The sequence below is a fragment of the Lygodium microphyllum genome, chromosome 23 (genome assembly GCF_053477565.2).
Source record: "Lygodium microphyllum isolate KBCC chromosome 23, Lygodium_microphyllum_v1.1.10, whole genome shotgun sequence".
In the NCBI taxonomy this organism is placed as follows: domain Eukaryota; kingdom Viridiplantae; phylum Streptophyta; class Polypodiopsida; order Schizaeales; family Lygodiaceae; genus Lygodium; species Lygodium microphyllum.
Genome location: NC_141157.1, coordinates 7,561,085 through 7,575,481, shown reverse-complemented (window position 1 = coordinate 7,575,481; position 14,397 = coordinate 7,561,085). Strand labels below are relative to the sequence as shown.

The following is a 14,397-nucleotide window of genomic DNA, read 5'->3' as shown; positions in this document are numbered from 1 at the left end:
ACATCAAAAGATTTGCACATCTACATAAAGTGAAGCACATCATGCTGAAAGACGAAGATATGCATACAATGGATGAAGTGGCTTGCCATAGTTCTCAAATCTTTGATCTAGAGGGCAACAACCTCAATGTAACCAACCTTTAGAATAAGCAAGAAAAACTTTTACACCTAGGAATTTGCTCCAAGGGATTAAAATAGAGTTACCTAGACTTCTCATTGTGAGAGTGTGCAATGTATAGACATGTAGAACATGCATATGTATGTACACATATATATTAGTCTATGTACATAAAACTTGCAAATTATTTCGAGAAGGTTGTAGAAAATCATAGATGACGGAATCTACTTCTATTGAAGCAAAATAACGTGCCAATTTCTATGTTGGCAAGGACAAGACAACCCACTAAAGGTGCCTCAAATTTCTTAGTAAAGGTGAGACCCGGTTTTCAAAGCTAACACTCACGATTCTCGAGTCCGGCGAAGAGGCCTTGAGATGAGGAAAGTTCTTCGATTTCACCGGAAATTTTGTCACAACGAGACACGTTGCCCATCGCATGCATCAGGAAGTGTTGGATGAAGGAAAAGTTTGGGTCATGCGTGTTCGTGGCGTGGCGGTTTGGGTGTGGGTTGCGGGCGTGGCTTCGAGCCTCCCGCGGCCCGCGGGAGGCGTATATTGAAATCTATTCGCGTCCAAATTATAATGACAACTATGCGAAGGACGTAACGTGATTCTTAAAAGATCGTTCCTCATCACGATTCACGACCGAACGGGAAAAGAGAACTTCTCTCACATGCACAAAAATTTAAACAAGTGAGAAATCGCCCTTAATACTTGACTCGGACTAGTCAAGTGTCAGCTTTGCCAGCTCCAAGAAAACACAGACACATGGACAAGAACAAGACCAAGCTACGTTATGTCAGCTCTACAGTTGCGCCCAGTAGAATGCATTATCGTTAATGCTAGGCCGCATACACAGAGAGAGAGAGAGAGAGAGAGAGAGAGAGAACCGGGTGCAGTTCTCTTTACGTATACAACTCGTCAAGCATACACAACACAACTTCCTTTCTTTCAAACTGTCTTTTGTCAACCAGCTCTTTGTCTGTCTGTTCTTTGAGTGCTAGTCGATAGATGAGATTCCATAATATTTAAACCTTATCTAGAGGGGGATTTGTTTTAAGGTTTTGATCAAAATCAATGGCTCAGCTCGCTGAGCTAGAGGTCTCTGAAGCATGGCAGTTACAACTCCACCACACACTAAGCGCCTCCTCCAGAGCTTCCAGCAGCTTCCGAAGCTGGGCCTCCTCAGGAGCTGATAACGTGCTAACCTATAACATGCAGGCTAGGCAAGAAGCTCAAACTCAGGATGATGAGGCCCTGAAATGGGCAGCTTTGGAGAAGTTGCCAACCTTTGTTCGCCTAAGGACATCAGTGCTGAGCAAAATGGAAGACGGGAAAGTGGTAGCAGAGCGAATTGATGTCAGAAAGATGGGTTTGGTGCAAAGACAGATGCTACTTGACAAGTTAGTAAAGGTGGCCGAGGAAGACAATGAGAATTTCCTTAAGCAACTGAGGGAACGAATAGAGAAGTATCGTAATAACTATCCATGATACATTTTGTTCTAATTGTAACTGTGTGCTTAAGTTCTATCAATGCGTTATCAATCCTTCATTTGCTTACTGGTGTTTATTGACAAAACCATCAAAGATGTTCATTTTGATTTGCATTTGCTTGAAACAGAGTAGGAATGGAATTACCAAAGGTCGAGGTTCGTTTTGAGAATCTCACCATAACTGCAAACTGCCATGTTGGCCTCAGAGCTATACCCTCTCTAAGGAATGTGATAAAGAACTTCCTAGAGGTATACACTTGAGCACTCCTAGAAAACCTGAAAGACTACAAGTTTCAAAACTCAAAAATGGTTTCTCATGCTAATTATTTCACAGTTGTGTTCTCTAACGTAGTGCAGACAATTCAACGAGACAACTGACATGCATCAGCAACATCTTTCACAGGGGTTGCTGAATTTGGCATGCTTCACTTCTATGAAGAAAACAAAACTTACAATCCTAAAATGTGTTAGTGGCATTATCAAACCTTGCAGGTGAATGATATTAGAGAGGAAACCATGCTGATACATTATTAGCTGTATGCTGCATGATGATTACTCTTCACACACATGAAAACGTTCTTCTTTTCACAGGATGACACTTCTTCTAGGTCCACCAGGATCAGGAAAGACCAGTCTTCTTTTGGCTTTGGCCGGGAAGTTGGATCCCACACTTAAGGTAACACACTTGATTCAATCTTCAAGCCACTTAAGAATTCCTTTCAGGATCATGCCAACAATTAATCCTTTATTTACTCAGAAATCGGGCAGCATTACATACAATGGCTATGCTTTGCATGAATTTGTTCCACAAAAGACGTCAGCATACATAAGCCAACATGATTTGCACATAGCAGAACTGACGGTGAGGGAAACACTAGAATTTTCTGCTCAATGTCAAGGAGTTGGTCCCAAATACCGTACGTCCTATACCCCCTTTTTTTTATACAAGATCAGACATGCTAGAGTCTCAATACATCCCACTATTCATGTCCTCTTCCTATTGCAACCAGAGACGATGCTGGAGCTCACAAGGCGAGAAAAAGCAGCTGGCATTATACCAAATTCCGATATTGATGTTTTTATGAAAGTGAGTACAAGACATGGTTGGCAAATAGCCAGCACTGATTTTCTGATCAGGTGTTAATTTTTAATGCCATTACCAAGAAAATTCTATAAGTCACAGATACTGCAAATGGTCTTCTCATTTGATAGGCAACTTCTGTCGAGGGGGAAAAAGGCAGCCTTCATGCAGACTACATTTTGAAGGTGAGCTTGTTGGACTTATATGGGTTTCCAACCACCATAAATTCTGTTGGTTCGAGCATAAATGATCACGGGTTCTCTCTAAACAATCCACCTGATGATGGTTGTGAAGATTCTTGGTCTAGATACTTGTGCAAACATCCGTATAGGAAACCCTTTTCAAAGAGGAGTTTCAGGAGGACAGAAAAAGAGGCTCACCACCGGTAATTTACATACCCAATGTGCATACAAAGCTGACAATGATAAATTTAATTTGGGGATTTACATCAAATGCTAATCATTACACTTCATTCAGGAGAGATGATTGTCGGACCAACCAAAACACTTTTTATGGATGAAATCTCCAATGGCTTAGACAGCTCCACCACTTTCCAGGTTGTCAAGTGCATTCAACAATTCATGCATGTCCAGGATGGGACTGTCTTGATGTCTCTTCTACAACCCCCACCTGAGACCTTTGAGTTGTTTGATGATTTGATCGTGCTTTCTGAAGGACGGATAATTTATCAAGGTCCAAGGGAAAGCGTGTTGGAGTTCTTTGAAAGCTGTGGTTTTAAATGCCCAGAGAGAAAAAGTGTCCCAGATTTCTTGCAAGAGGTGCTATTTTGTACTTGACCATGTTATTATGCAGGTTCTGAGATTAAAGCCCAAGATGTTTTAAAACCTGCTTTCCAAACATGTCTACTTGCAGGTCATTTCCCCAAAGGATCAAGAGCAGTACTGGTGTGACAAAGGAAAACTTTACCAGTATGTTTCAGCCAAGGATTTTGGTGACAAATTTTCCCTCTTTCATCTTGGCCAATCCATTGCCGATGATCTATCACAGTTGGCCCCAAAAGATAGCAGAAACAAGACAGCTTTAACCTTTCACCCATACTCCGCAAACAAAATGCAGCTATTTAAGGCTTGCTTTGATCGTGAATGGATTCTCATGAAGCGTAATTCTTTCATCTACATTTTCAAGGGTGTTCAGGTACCCTTCTATATCTTCACCTTAGTGTAGCTCCTTCTCCACAGTTGAGATATTCATAATATTTTCAGAATACTAACGTAGCTTCCTTTCTTCCAGCTTGTTCTTGTGGCATGTATTGCCATGACTGTGTTTCTACGCACCCACCACAAAACAGACAAGCAAGATAGCTACTACTATCTTGGAGCTTTATTCTTCTCTTTGGTGACCATTACCTTTAATGGCTTTGCAGAAATGTCAATTACAATAATACGGCTCTCTGTATTCTTCAAACAACGTGACCTTTTGTTCTTTCCTGCATGGGCTTACACTTTACCAATCTTTCTTTTACGAATTCCACAATCATTAATAGAATCAGGACTGTGGGTTGTTCTCACATACTACATTATTGGTTTCACCCCAGAACCCAGCAGGTAGGTATGTCGTTGGCTGTTTCCCTCTTCCCATTTGTCTAAGACTTGAGGGCTGATGATCACAAACTTCACATGCCAGATTTTTCCGACACTATTTAGTACTCTTCCTAACACACCAGATGTCGTCATCACTCTTTCGCTTGATTGGTGGAGTTGGTCGTTCAATGATCATTGCAAACACTGGGGGTTCTGTGATTCTGGTCCTTATATTTGTACTTGGAGGATTCATCATTCCAAAAGGTGCAAAACTGGGAATTTTTAATTTCATTCTGGCATGCAAACTATCCTTGATGAAAGCTTTAATCAAACACTGAGTTTTCCCCACAGGGAAAATCCCAAAATGGTGGCTATGGGGATACTGGACCTCACCTCTTGCATACGGAGAAACAGCCACAACAATAAATGAATTCCTAGCTCCCCGATGGGTAATGAGTGTGTTTCGTCTGACTGGAGTTAACACTAAGAAAATAATGGGTCTCCATTATGATAATGTGTTGTGCCTTTGCTCGTGCTCTCTCAAATTGGGATGTGCTTACTAATTAACCTTATCAACCTATTTGAGAAATTTTCCAGAGCACCATTCTCTATATGCCCAGGCTCATGCCCTGTATTTTCACCTTGCAGAACTTGGTTGATCCTAAAACCAACACAAGCCTTGGCCATTCAGTACTTGCAACCCGGGGGATTCAAACAGAACCATGTTATTACTGGATCAGCATTGGTGCCCTGACTGGATTTATCATCCTCTTCAACATCCTTTTTACACTGGCACTATCATACTTCCCTGGTAAGATGGGATCACTTCACACCATGTAGTCACTTTTGTCTATATATCTTTCACCAACCCACTTGAGCTATCTGCACAGCACTTGGGAGATCGCATGCTGCAATCTCCGAAGAAACATATAGAGAACTGCAAGATGCTGATGATGATACTAGGGAAAAACTCTTGGAAAAATCCAGCAAGATGCTCTCAAGGCCAAGATCACTATCTGAGCTGATATCTGCTTCAGATAGACACAGAAAACGTAAGAATATTTGACTGCTTTTTAAATCACAATCTACTCTTACATCATTGGGGATCCCAGATCTGAGATGCTTACATAGTGACAACAATATGATCAATAACCTGCAGTTGAAGATTTGATACTTCAAGCAAACAATGAGCCAGATAATAGAGACCTTGAAACAGCATTCCAGCATAGGGTGTCCATTCCTTTCACCCCATTATATATTTCCTTTGAAGATGTCAAATATTCTGTGGATATGCCACAGGTGAGATATTTCTTCTCAGTAAGAACTGACATCTTGAACTTGAAGGATGTCTCCTATTCTACAGCCTGGCAAACATATTCCTTGTAATGTTTCACCTCACATACTGATATCTTACAAACTAAAGCTCTTTCTTTTCAGGAAATGCTGACTGAAGGGGTTAAAAGACAGAAATTACAACTGCTTCAAGGAATTACAGGATCATTCAGACCTGGTATTCTCACTGCTTTAATGGGTGTCAGTGGAGCTGGAAAAACAACTTTCATGGATGTACTTGCAGGCAGAAAAACTACTGGTGATATAGAGGGAGATATCCGCATATTAGGCCACCCAAAAGTCCAAGAGACATTTGCTAGGGTCTCTGGATATTGTGAGCAAACTGACATTCATTCTCCACAACTAACTGTCCAAGAATCACTCATTTACTCTGCGAGGCTTCGTCTGCCAGCTAATACCAGTAGCCACACAAAACTGGTAAATTACCTGCATGTCTGATACTATGTTGTAGATTATAGCAGCATTGTGGAAACTGATTTCACATTAAATATCAACCTTGGGGCTACTTCAGATTTTTGTTCAGGAGGTGATGGAGCTAGTGGAGTTGGAAGATTTGAGAGATGCTTTAGTAGGGCTTCCTGGTGTAAGTGGCCTTTCGACTGAGCAGCGCAAAAGGCTAACTATTGCTGTCGAACTTGTGGCCAACCCTTCCATCATATTTATAGATGAGCCCACTTCAGGATTGGATGCCCGAGCAGCTGCTATTGTTATGCGAGCAGTCAGAAACACTGTAGACACAGGACGCACTGTTGTATGTACAATCCATCAACCAAGCACTGAGATATTTGAAGCTTTTGATGAGGTAAAAAAATTTCACACTTCAGTTAATATCTGGCTCCCGAAATCATTTCTGTTACAACTAAATAATTTTCTTGTAGCCTTTCCAGATGCCATATTTTTGCATACATAAGATTGTTCTTTGGATTTGCAGCTACTGTTGATGAAACGTGGTGGTCAAGTTATTTATGCTGGGCCCTTGGGTAGACAATCTGAAAAAGTTATAGAATATTTTGAGGTAATATCCTTTGTGACATGGCATTAAAAGAAATGGAGGTGCCAAAATGCAGAGAGAGAGAGAGAGAGAGAGAGAGATTTCTTTTGCTGTGATTGCAAAGTTGCATGCTATAGGTGGAAACTACCAACATAAAGTATTGCTTGAGTTGTACCCCACCCTCAACACACTCAATTGCTTGCAGGTTGTTAGGCAATTGAAAGCCACCTTTGAGTGCCCAACTCACTCGTGGTGGCATAGAATTCAAAGGGTCACTTGAGTTGTACCCCACCCTCAACACATTCAATTGCTTGCAGGTTGCTAGGCAATTGAAAGCCACCTTTGAGTGCCCAACTCACTCATGGTGGCATAGAATTCAAAGGGGGGCTACCCATGAGGTGCTGCATTCTAAAGGTGGGAGAAGGATGCCTACTAATTTGGACATGGATTTCCAGGACCTAATGGACTGTAAGGTCCCTAATCTACATGTGCTTCCTCAAGATCAAAAACCAGATGGAAACAACTTCAGCATCTAGAAGGTGATGATGAGGCCATTCTAGAGTCATATGATCTTGCACAGATGTTGACTAAGGAGATCAACCATCCACCCGTCAAGGATCCCTACACTCTTTATACATCCAAGAAAGTTGATTTGAAAAAGGCCTAGGGGCATTGAGAAAACCAAATGCACACATCCATTCCTTCAATATTTCTCTCATGCACACTGGCAGTCATTGCTCATGTCAAGCATATGACGAGTACATGACAGGTATGGCTGCACTTGGAGCAGCTATACAACAGGATAACGCCCATGAAGCAAGTGTTGTTGGAGGACAAACAAGTCTACATCATGATATATCACATCAACAAGCTGCAACAGCTGCAATAGGAGGTTCTCTTGCCAGGAAGGTGATGCCTTCAAAGATATGGCTGTCAATTTACTTGCACAGCTACCCTCTCAGTGTGGTGGGTTTTACTCTTTTTAAACAGCTCTGGAAGAGTTGATACCATGCATGGGAAGAGTTGGTGCCCATGGTGTTGGATCTGGAGGACTATTTCAAGCTACATTCTCCACCAGAGGGGAATTCAAGTTACAAGCTGGTGCAAGCCAAATGGATAGGGGACAGTCATGGAAACCCACTTTGCTGCAGTGTCAGTGTGGATTTCCACACAGTGCTTATGATAACAATTTCATGCCTGTCCTAGAGAGGCCAAACCTGGCTAATCGGATCGCAAAGAAAGTATCAAGCGGTGAGCTGACCACTAGGACCCCAGTGGCATGAATTGGAAGAACAAGGTGGAAATTGTAGATGAATTTAGCCTTACAAGTGAGGAAGTAGACTGGATGCAGGAGGTTCTGATGAAGAAGAAAGAGCAACTGCCCACAACCATAACAGTAAAGAAATGCTCAATCCTGCATTGTTTGGTGACAACCAAAGAAGTGCGCCTTCAAAAAGTAGTGCAAGCATCTGTGGAAACAACCCCATGTTTGTCTAGAAGTTACTAGAGAGCTAGAGGAGCAGATTCCCAAATGACACATAGGGGATGTGTGAAACCAGCCTTCCTTCTCAGCAAGGGTGGTAAATAACCTGATCAAGCATAAAATTCACATACACTGAAACTGCAACATTACCACTTAATCTTGGACAATGGACAATCTATTGGCCCAAAACTGGCACCCCTTGCGGTATTTCTTTATCTTGTATTGCAATCTAGATGGAATACACCGAAATTCCTTGAATCCCCTTCACTCTCCTATTGCCTCTCGCTGTCACAAATGACCAGCAAGCTTCTTGTTAGTTGATTTCACCTAGGACTTGACCTTCAATTGACCATTGGCAGGTCAAATCTAGCCCCAAATCCGGTTGGGATGACCTAGCTTTTAAAATCTTTGGCAATTCAATTCCAGCTGATTTCAGTGTAATAAGCCTTCAATCTTTAGCATGGGTCCCAAGGTGGCTGATAAACCCTAATTGCTGTTGTAAATTAGAGTCTACAACAGTAATCTCTCTGCTGTCCACCAAATTTGGCTAGAATACGCTACCAACAGCTGTGGACTACCTCCTATGGCCCTTATCCCTCATCCCTCACATACAGTACTTCAGAGTGTCCCCTCGTCCACTAGCAATGGCAGCCAAAGATGTCTACCTACAGTTTACCATCACCTATAGACATGATACGTTCCCTCCAATGAGAAGCCACCCGAGATTCCCCAAACACCACTTCACCAAATTGATAGCAAGTGCCTACTCAGACCGTCTTTATTGGAGCTTGCAAGAGATGGAACCCCACATACCCTTGGAGGATTTACAGCATAGCTTGCTAGAGCACTTGACACCTTAGTTGCCATATATTTCTCCCACACACGCACCCATATCACAGCCCCAAGCAAGAGTGTTCCACAGAATAGTTGGTATAACGAGGAGTGCAAGAAAACCCGTCTTCGTCTCTAGCAAGGCAAAGCACGAGGGACCTACACACAACTAAACATGCTCGATCTTTCATCACTTAGTGCGGCGCAAAAAGAGAGCATTTTTATCCAAATTGGAGCACTAATTTTACCAACTATTCTTGGGACAGGATAGCAAGGACGTGTGGAAGGCGTTCCAGGAATCCCAAGCCCATACACCCATCACCTTCCCAAATATGTGGCATGCATATGCTACCTCAATATAGGTCCAGCAGGTGGAGATGGACTAGGAAATGTAGAAATTGCCTTAGGAATGCACATAGAAACCCGACTACTAAAGAAAATGCATACTCAAATATAGCCGCCTCCTCAGTCAACAAGTGACAAACATGTTAGAGCTCCTAAAGTCCTCATTTGACTCAAACTAAGGCTCACAGGAAGGAGATGACAAAGCATAACAATCATGATTGCTAACACCTCTCAGATCCTAGATATGGTGGAAGGTCAAAGAGGAAACAAATCCTAGGGTGGCAAAAGAAATGCCAATGTTAGTAAAGTCCATCAATGGAGACAGCGGATGAAGCAACTCCTCGTGATCCTTGGAAGCCCCCTCTAAAACACTAGGAGCCAACAAATCCACAACCGCATCACCAAGATTGTCCCCCTCTGAAAGAAATGGGGGGTACAAGGGAATCACCAAAGGAGAGGGTGGGGGATGGGAAGAAACCTATAGAATAGATGGTGCACAAGTAAGAATGGGTGCAGCAATAGACAATTGCTATGGAGGACCTTGCAATAAGAGAAGGGAATGGAGCCTGTAAAGCCCACTCTCCTACCAATTTGTCACTAAAACAACTCCTAAAGAAAAATCCTCAATAAACCCAACCTGCTCGATGAAGACAACCCGGGTACCAAGTCTAGCTAATTAGGCCAAAAATTAAGAGTGGAAAGCCCAAGTTTGGAACATGTAGGACTTTCGAAAGGGATCGCAAGGTACGGTTTAGCAACAATGGCAAAGCGCCAACACCACTAGCTGGCACTGAAGAAATGTCACCAACAATGACTAAAACCTCAGATGGACAAAGATCCTATCACAGATCTCATGGAGTCATATGGCTCAAAGCATCACTGTCAATTAGCCAAGGGCTCTCTGAAGACATGTTGACCACTAAGAAGGCTCCTCCAACACATGGATATAGAGGAACATGGACTCATGGGTAATAGCTGGTGTAGAGGTAGAGGATGGCTCGGATAATTTAGCTCCATCCTTCGCTCTTGGATGAAGGTGAGGATACTTCTTCCAACATTTCTCATCCAAATGTGTCCCCTTCCCATAGTATGCACATTTAGGCCTCTCCGAATTGGAGTCAAGAGTCTGAAAAACTCTCCTATTTTTTAGCCTTTGACTTCCCTTTCTTCTTCTTTCCCCCTCTCGAACCTGCAATAAAAGCTTTGGTGGAGTTGGATCCACTCGCTTCCTCTTTGGCTTGCTCATCATGCTCCAAAACAAGCAAAGCAAGCTCCTCCCATAGAAGCTTCTCACAGGTTTCCAATGTAAGAAGGTTAGTGTAGAAGACATCAAACTAGGGAGATGGCAGTTAAGTTAAAAAATCATGGCCATATCTTCGGAAGATATCATCCTGCCAAGGGATGTAAGCTCATCCCTTAGATCCTCCAACGCGTTGATGTGGTCCTTCAGTGTGAAAGAGTCATCAACAACAAGCAACCGTGATTTCTTCTCAAGAGTAATTCGGTGGCAAATGTCTTTTGATGGTACAAAGAAGCAAGTATTGTCCACATCTCCCACTGTTTTCCACAACTTGCACACATGCACTAGGACAATCCTGTAAGCTCACAGAGATGAAAGATGAAGCTCTAGAGTTGAGCCAATCCCATAGGACTCCATGATCCATCAATGATCCCATGGTGGGATCCTCCACTGTATGGCGAATAGGGTGGGTAACAAACTCCCAAAGATCTAAGGTATCAAGGATACATTCCATCTTACACGACCAAAGCAAATAGTTTGATCAAAGCAGTCTTCTTTGGACAAAGAAGGGAGTATGGGCATCAGTATAGAGGGTGCCATAGGTGGCATTTTGAGGCTAGTAGAACGGGCCTTCTATGACATATAGAGAGAACAAGGAGAAGAGGAATCCCATACAAATAGACTAAGTGACCTCCGTCTTTCTTCCAATCATTGTTGCGTGGTATCTCCATACACTCTTCGCAATAATCTCGCTACCATTCAAAGGAGTGGTAAGAATGCTTCTCATTTGTATCATCAAAGCCTCGAAACTAGTTATAAGACATCTTTGATATCCTACAAGACATCCACAAAGTCCAAAATTTGCAACATGCAGGAGATGCCCCACCTTGCCAAGATAGGTTGTCGACTACCCAGAAACCTATTTGCTTGTGAAAGAAGGGGTATCACCAACAACCTGAAGGGGTTGCTTGATGCAGAGGATATTGCAACAAAGGCAAATGCTGATGCTTGTGTTTTAGCATGGGGTGGTCAAATCCGCAACAATCTCCACTTTATCCTCTCCTTTGGTGATGATATTGTATGAGAGCGCAACAGAAAAAGGAACAAGAACACACAAAGAGAGAGAGAGAGAGAGAGCAATTCTGGAAGAAGAGAAGACGCTTGTACTTCTTGTCAAAGCTTGGTTCTTTGAGATAGTGAGCCTCATGGTTCATGTATGCTATTGGACACAGTTATCTCTGTTAGACAATCATTTCCTTGACAGCTGGACAGTGCGGACATCAGTGCCACATCAGCACCTGCAGTCAGCCAGATTTCCTGCAGTCGCATTAAATGCAGCCGACCTGGTGCTAGGATTTTTTGTTTTTTCGGCTATTTATAGCCGATTTGGTGGCTCACTCCAGCATTCATTATTCAGATTCTGATCTTGAAGATCTGTTGGTTGAGACAAACTGTGCTTGGGCTGATGGAGATCGAGGTCATCAAGTTAGAGACATACGCAGATATTCCCTCTGCCTCCTTGTGTATTTCTGCACTCTTATACAGCATATTACACCGCAGATTTTCTGTGTTTACACCGTCTCCTTTTCTCTCTCTCTCTTCTCTCTATGTTCACTCTCTCTCAATCTTTGTCCTACGCTTCCGCATCGCTGCACTTTGACATGGTATTAGAGCGGTGAAGATGGATTGACTGAGGGCTGAACCTATCTGAAGAGGAGATTTCAGCACGACACAAGGCTGCGTTTCCAAGTTTCGAGGGTGCACGAGAGGGCTGCGCATTAGATCAGGGCTGAAGCGAGCGTGGGCGTGCAGGAAAGGAGTCTAATCGGTGAATTTGCTGCAGGTTATTGCTGTTCGTAGGTGAGGAAGGCTGCGTTTGAGGCCTTCCATTGCAGATTAAACTTTTTCATCGCCTCTGGCAAGTGAAGAAGATTTGGGCAGCAAAGGCATCAGTCCTAGAAGGTTGCGTTTTTACAGTTAGAGGGGTTTGCTTTTGCGTTTGTGCAAGTATTACAGGTTAACATGTCTTCAGAGACTGATTTGGAGTTCCATGCAATCATGGATAGGAAGGTGCCTGTCCTACCGGCTCTTCCAATAGATCAAAAGCTTGATGGTGACAATTGTCGCATCTGGCGGGTGATGATGTTGGCCATTTTAGAGTCTTATGATTTGGCAAAACTGGTGATGGAGGAGATTAACAGGCCCTCGGTGAGGGATGAGTCCAAACTCTCTTCCAATGCTCGTGCGGATTTGACCAAGGCCCAATCTCATTGGGACAAACTGAATGCCAGGATTCGATCTTTTCTATTTCTGTCTTGCACCACAACTCTGATAGCTCACATCCAGCACTTGACGGTGGCTCGTGAGATATGGCTGGAGCTCGATCAGATGAACAACCGGATGACCCTGATGAAGAGGGTTTCTTTGAAGGTGCAGATGTGGACTTTGTCCGTGAATAAGTCTTCTTCGCTTCGGGAACACATCAATAAGCTTCGGCACCTTTAGATGCAGGTTCAAAATGTGGGGAAGCCTATTTCCTCCGAAGACATGGATATCACTTTACTATCCCAATTGCCGCCACGATTCGGTACTTTTTATTCCGCTCTTATTGCTTCAAGGCAGGAGTCGACTCTTTGGTGGAAAGAGTTGGTTCCTATGGTCTTGAACCAAGAGAAACAATTGAAAGGATAGAATGCTTCCAAATCAGAGGCATTGGTTGGTCAAGCCTCTCGGAAGAAGGGAAAGGACCAAAAGGAGGACAACAAATCCAAGAAGGACAAGGAGAAGGAATCAACTTGCCGTATTTGTGGTAAGACCGGTCACTGGAAGAAGGATTGCCCCGACAAAGACAAGAAGGATACCAAGATGAAGAACACGAAGGACTCTGGAGCGGTGGCTACACCCTCGTCAGCTGCTTTTCTACACTTAGCAGTCATTGGACTCAACACCGACAACTTCTGATGCTGCGATGACAGCTCCGCACGCTCGAGAGTGGATTGTGGACAGTGGTGTCTCACAGCACATGACTCCTTCGTTTGTTGATGTTGCCCATTTGCGACCTTCGCGTGGGCAGATTCTCATTGGAGACAACTCTTCTGTGTCTATTGCTGCACGGGGTGAGATGTAGCTTATTGCAAATGGACGTGGTGGTACCCACACCTCTAGGTGTTACATATGCCAGGATTGGGGTATCATTTACTTTCGGTTTATAAGATTTGTGCTCTTGGCCTCTTGGTGAAGTTTGACAATGATACTGTTGGAGTCCTTGATCGTGGATCGAGGAAGGTTCTCTCTGCAGGGTATGAGGAGAATGGAGTCTACAAATTGAAGTCTTCTTCAGCTCTTACTTCTCTTCCTCTTACGTCTCAGACACAGTCCAAGCTATGGCATGCTTGGTTGGGCCACCTAAACTACAAGTACCTTCGGAAGGCGTCGCGAGGGTCATTTGTCCGAGGCTTGCCGGACATAGTGGTGTGCCATCAGTCGTGTGTCTTGCATTCGTGGAAAACTGCATCGGGATGCGATTCCCAACAAAGCTTCTAGGCGGGCTTGTATCTACGAATCTTTGTGGCCCGATGAGGACCAAGTCCCTGAAGGGGAGCTTATACTTCATGTTGATCGTAGATGACTATAGCAGGATGACTTGGGCCTATTTCTTGACTTTGAAGTCGGAGGCTCTCTCATTTCAAGGATTGGCTTCTCTTTGAGGAGAACCATTCTAGCCGGCAACTGAAGACCTTGCGTTCAAACAAGGAATGTGAATTTATGTCTAATGAGTTTGCTCGTTTTTGTGCAGATAGGGGGCATTCACCAGGAGTTTACTAACACCAACACTCCCCAAAGAGAATGGCATTTTGGAGCGGAAGAACCAAAGTGTGATCGAGATGGCACGCACTATGATGGAGCACCGCAAGACACCTCA

The 14,397-nt window shown here is 43.4% G+C and overlaps 1 protein-coding gene and 1 long non-coding RNA gene across 3 annotated transcripts in view; one reads left to right on the top strand and one right to left on the bottom strand.

The window, feature by feature from the left end:
• Nucleotides 1–869: 869 nt before the first annotated feature.
• Nucleotides 870–14,397, top strand: part of LOC148015847 (ABC transporter G family member 36-like) — a 33,823-nt gene continuing 20,295 nt past the window's right edge. The window contains exons 1-19 of one of the 2 annotated variants that reach the window (XM_087663799.1): nt 870–1,586; nt 1,739–1,859; nt 2,014–2,102; nt 2,202–2,286; nt 2,368–2,527; nt 2,621–2,697; nt 2,823–2,876; nt 2,986–3,076; nt 3,169–3,470; nt 3,565–3,846; nt 3,943–4,256; nt 4,336–4,496; nt 4,584–4,681; nt 4,881–5,043; nt 5,123–5,284; nt 5,392–5,531; nt 5,670–6,002; nt 6,097–6,387; nt 6,517–6,600. In XM_087663799.1, coding sequence (XP_087519925.1) covers nt 1,195–1,586; nt 1,739–1,859; nt 2,014–2,102; nt 2,202–2,286; nt 2,368–2,527; nt 2,621–2,697; nt 2,823–2,876; nt 2,986–3,076; nt 3,169–3,470; nt 3,565–3,846; nt 3,943–4,256; nt 4,336–4,496; nt 4,584–4,681; nt 4,881–5,043; nt 5,123–5,284; nt 5,392–5,531; nt 5,670–6,002; nt 6,097–6,387; nt 6,517–6,600 — 3,399 coding nt within the window. In that variant the 5' untranslated portion in view covers nt 870–1,194. Of the gene's footprint in view, nt 1,587–1,738; nt 1,860–1,967; nt 2,103–2,201; nt 2,287–2,367; nt 2,528–2,620; nt 2,698–2,822; nt 2,877–2,985; nt 3,077–3,168; nt 3,471–3,564; nt 3,847–3,942; nt 4,257–4,335; nt 4,497–4,583; nt 4,682–4,880; nt 5,044–5,122; nt 5,285–5,391; nt 5,532–5,669; nt 6,003–6,096; nt 6,388–6,516; nt 6,601–14,397 lie in introns of those variants that run through there. The other variant, XM_087663800.1, reaches the window with a different exon arrangement.
• Nucleotides 6,376–14,397, bottom strand: part of LOC148015848 (uncharacterized) — a 27,968-nt gene continuing 19,946 nt past the window's right edge. The window contains exon 3 of the long non-coding RNA XR_015688040.1: nt 6,376–6,574. This is a non-coding gene — a long non-coding RNA (uncharacterized LOC148015848). The remainder of the gene's footprint in view (nt 6,575–14,397) is intronic.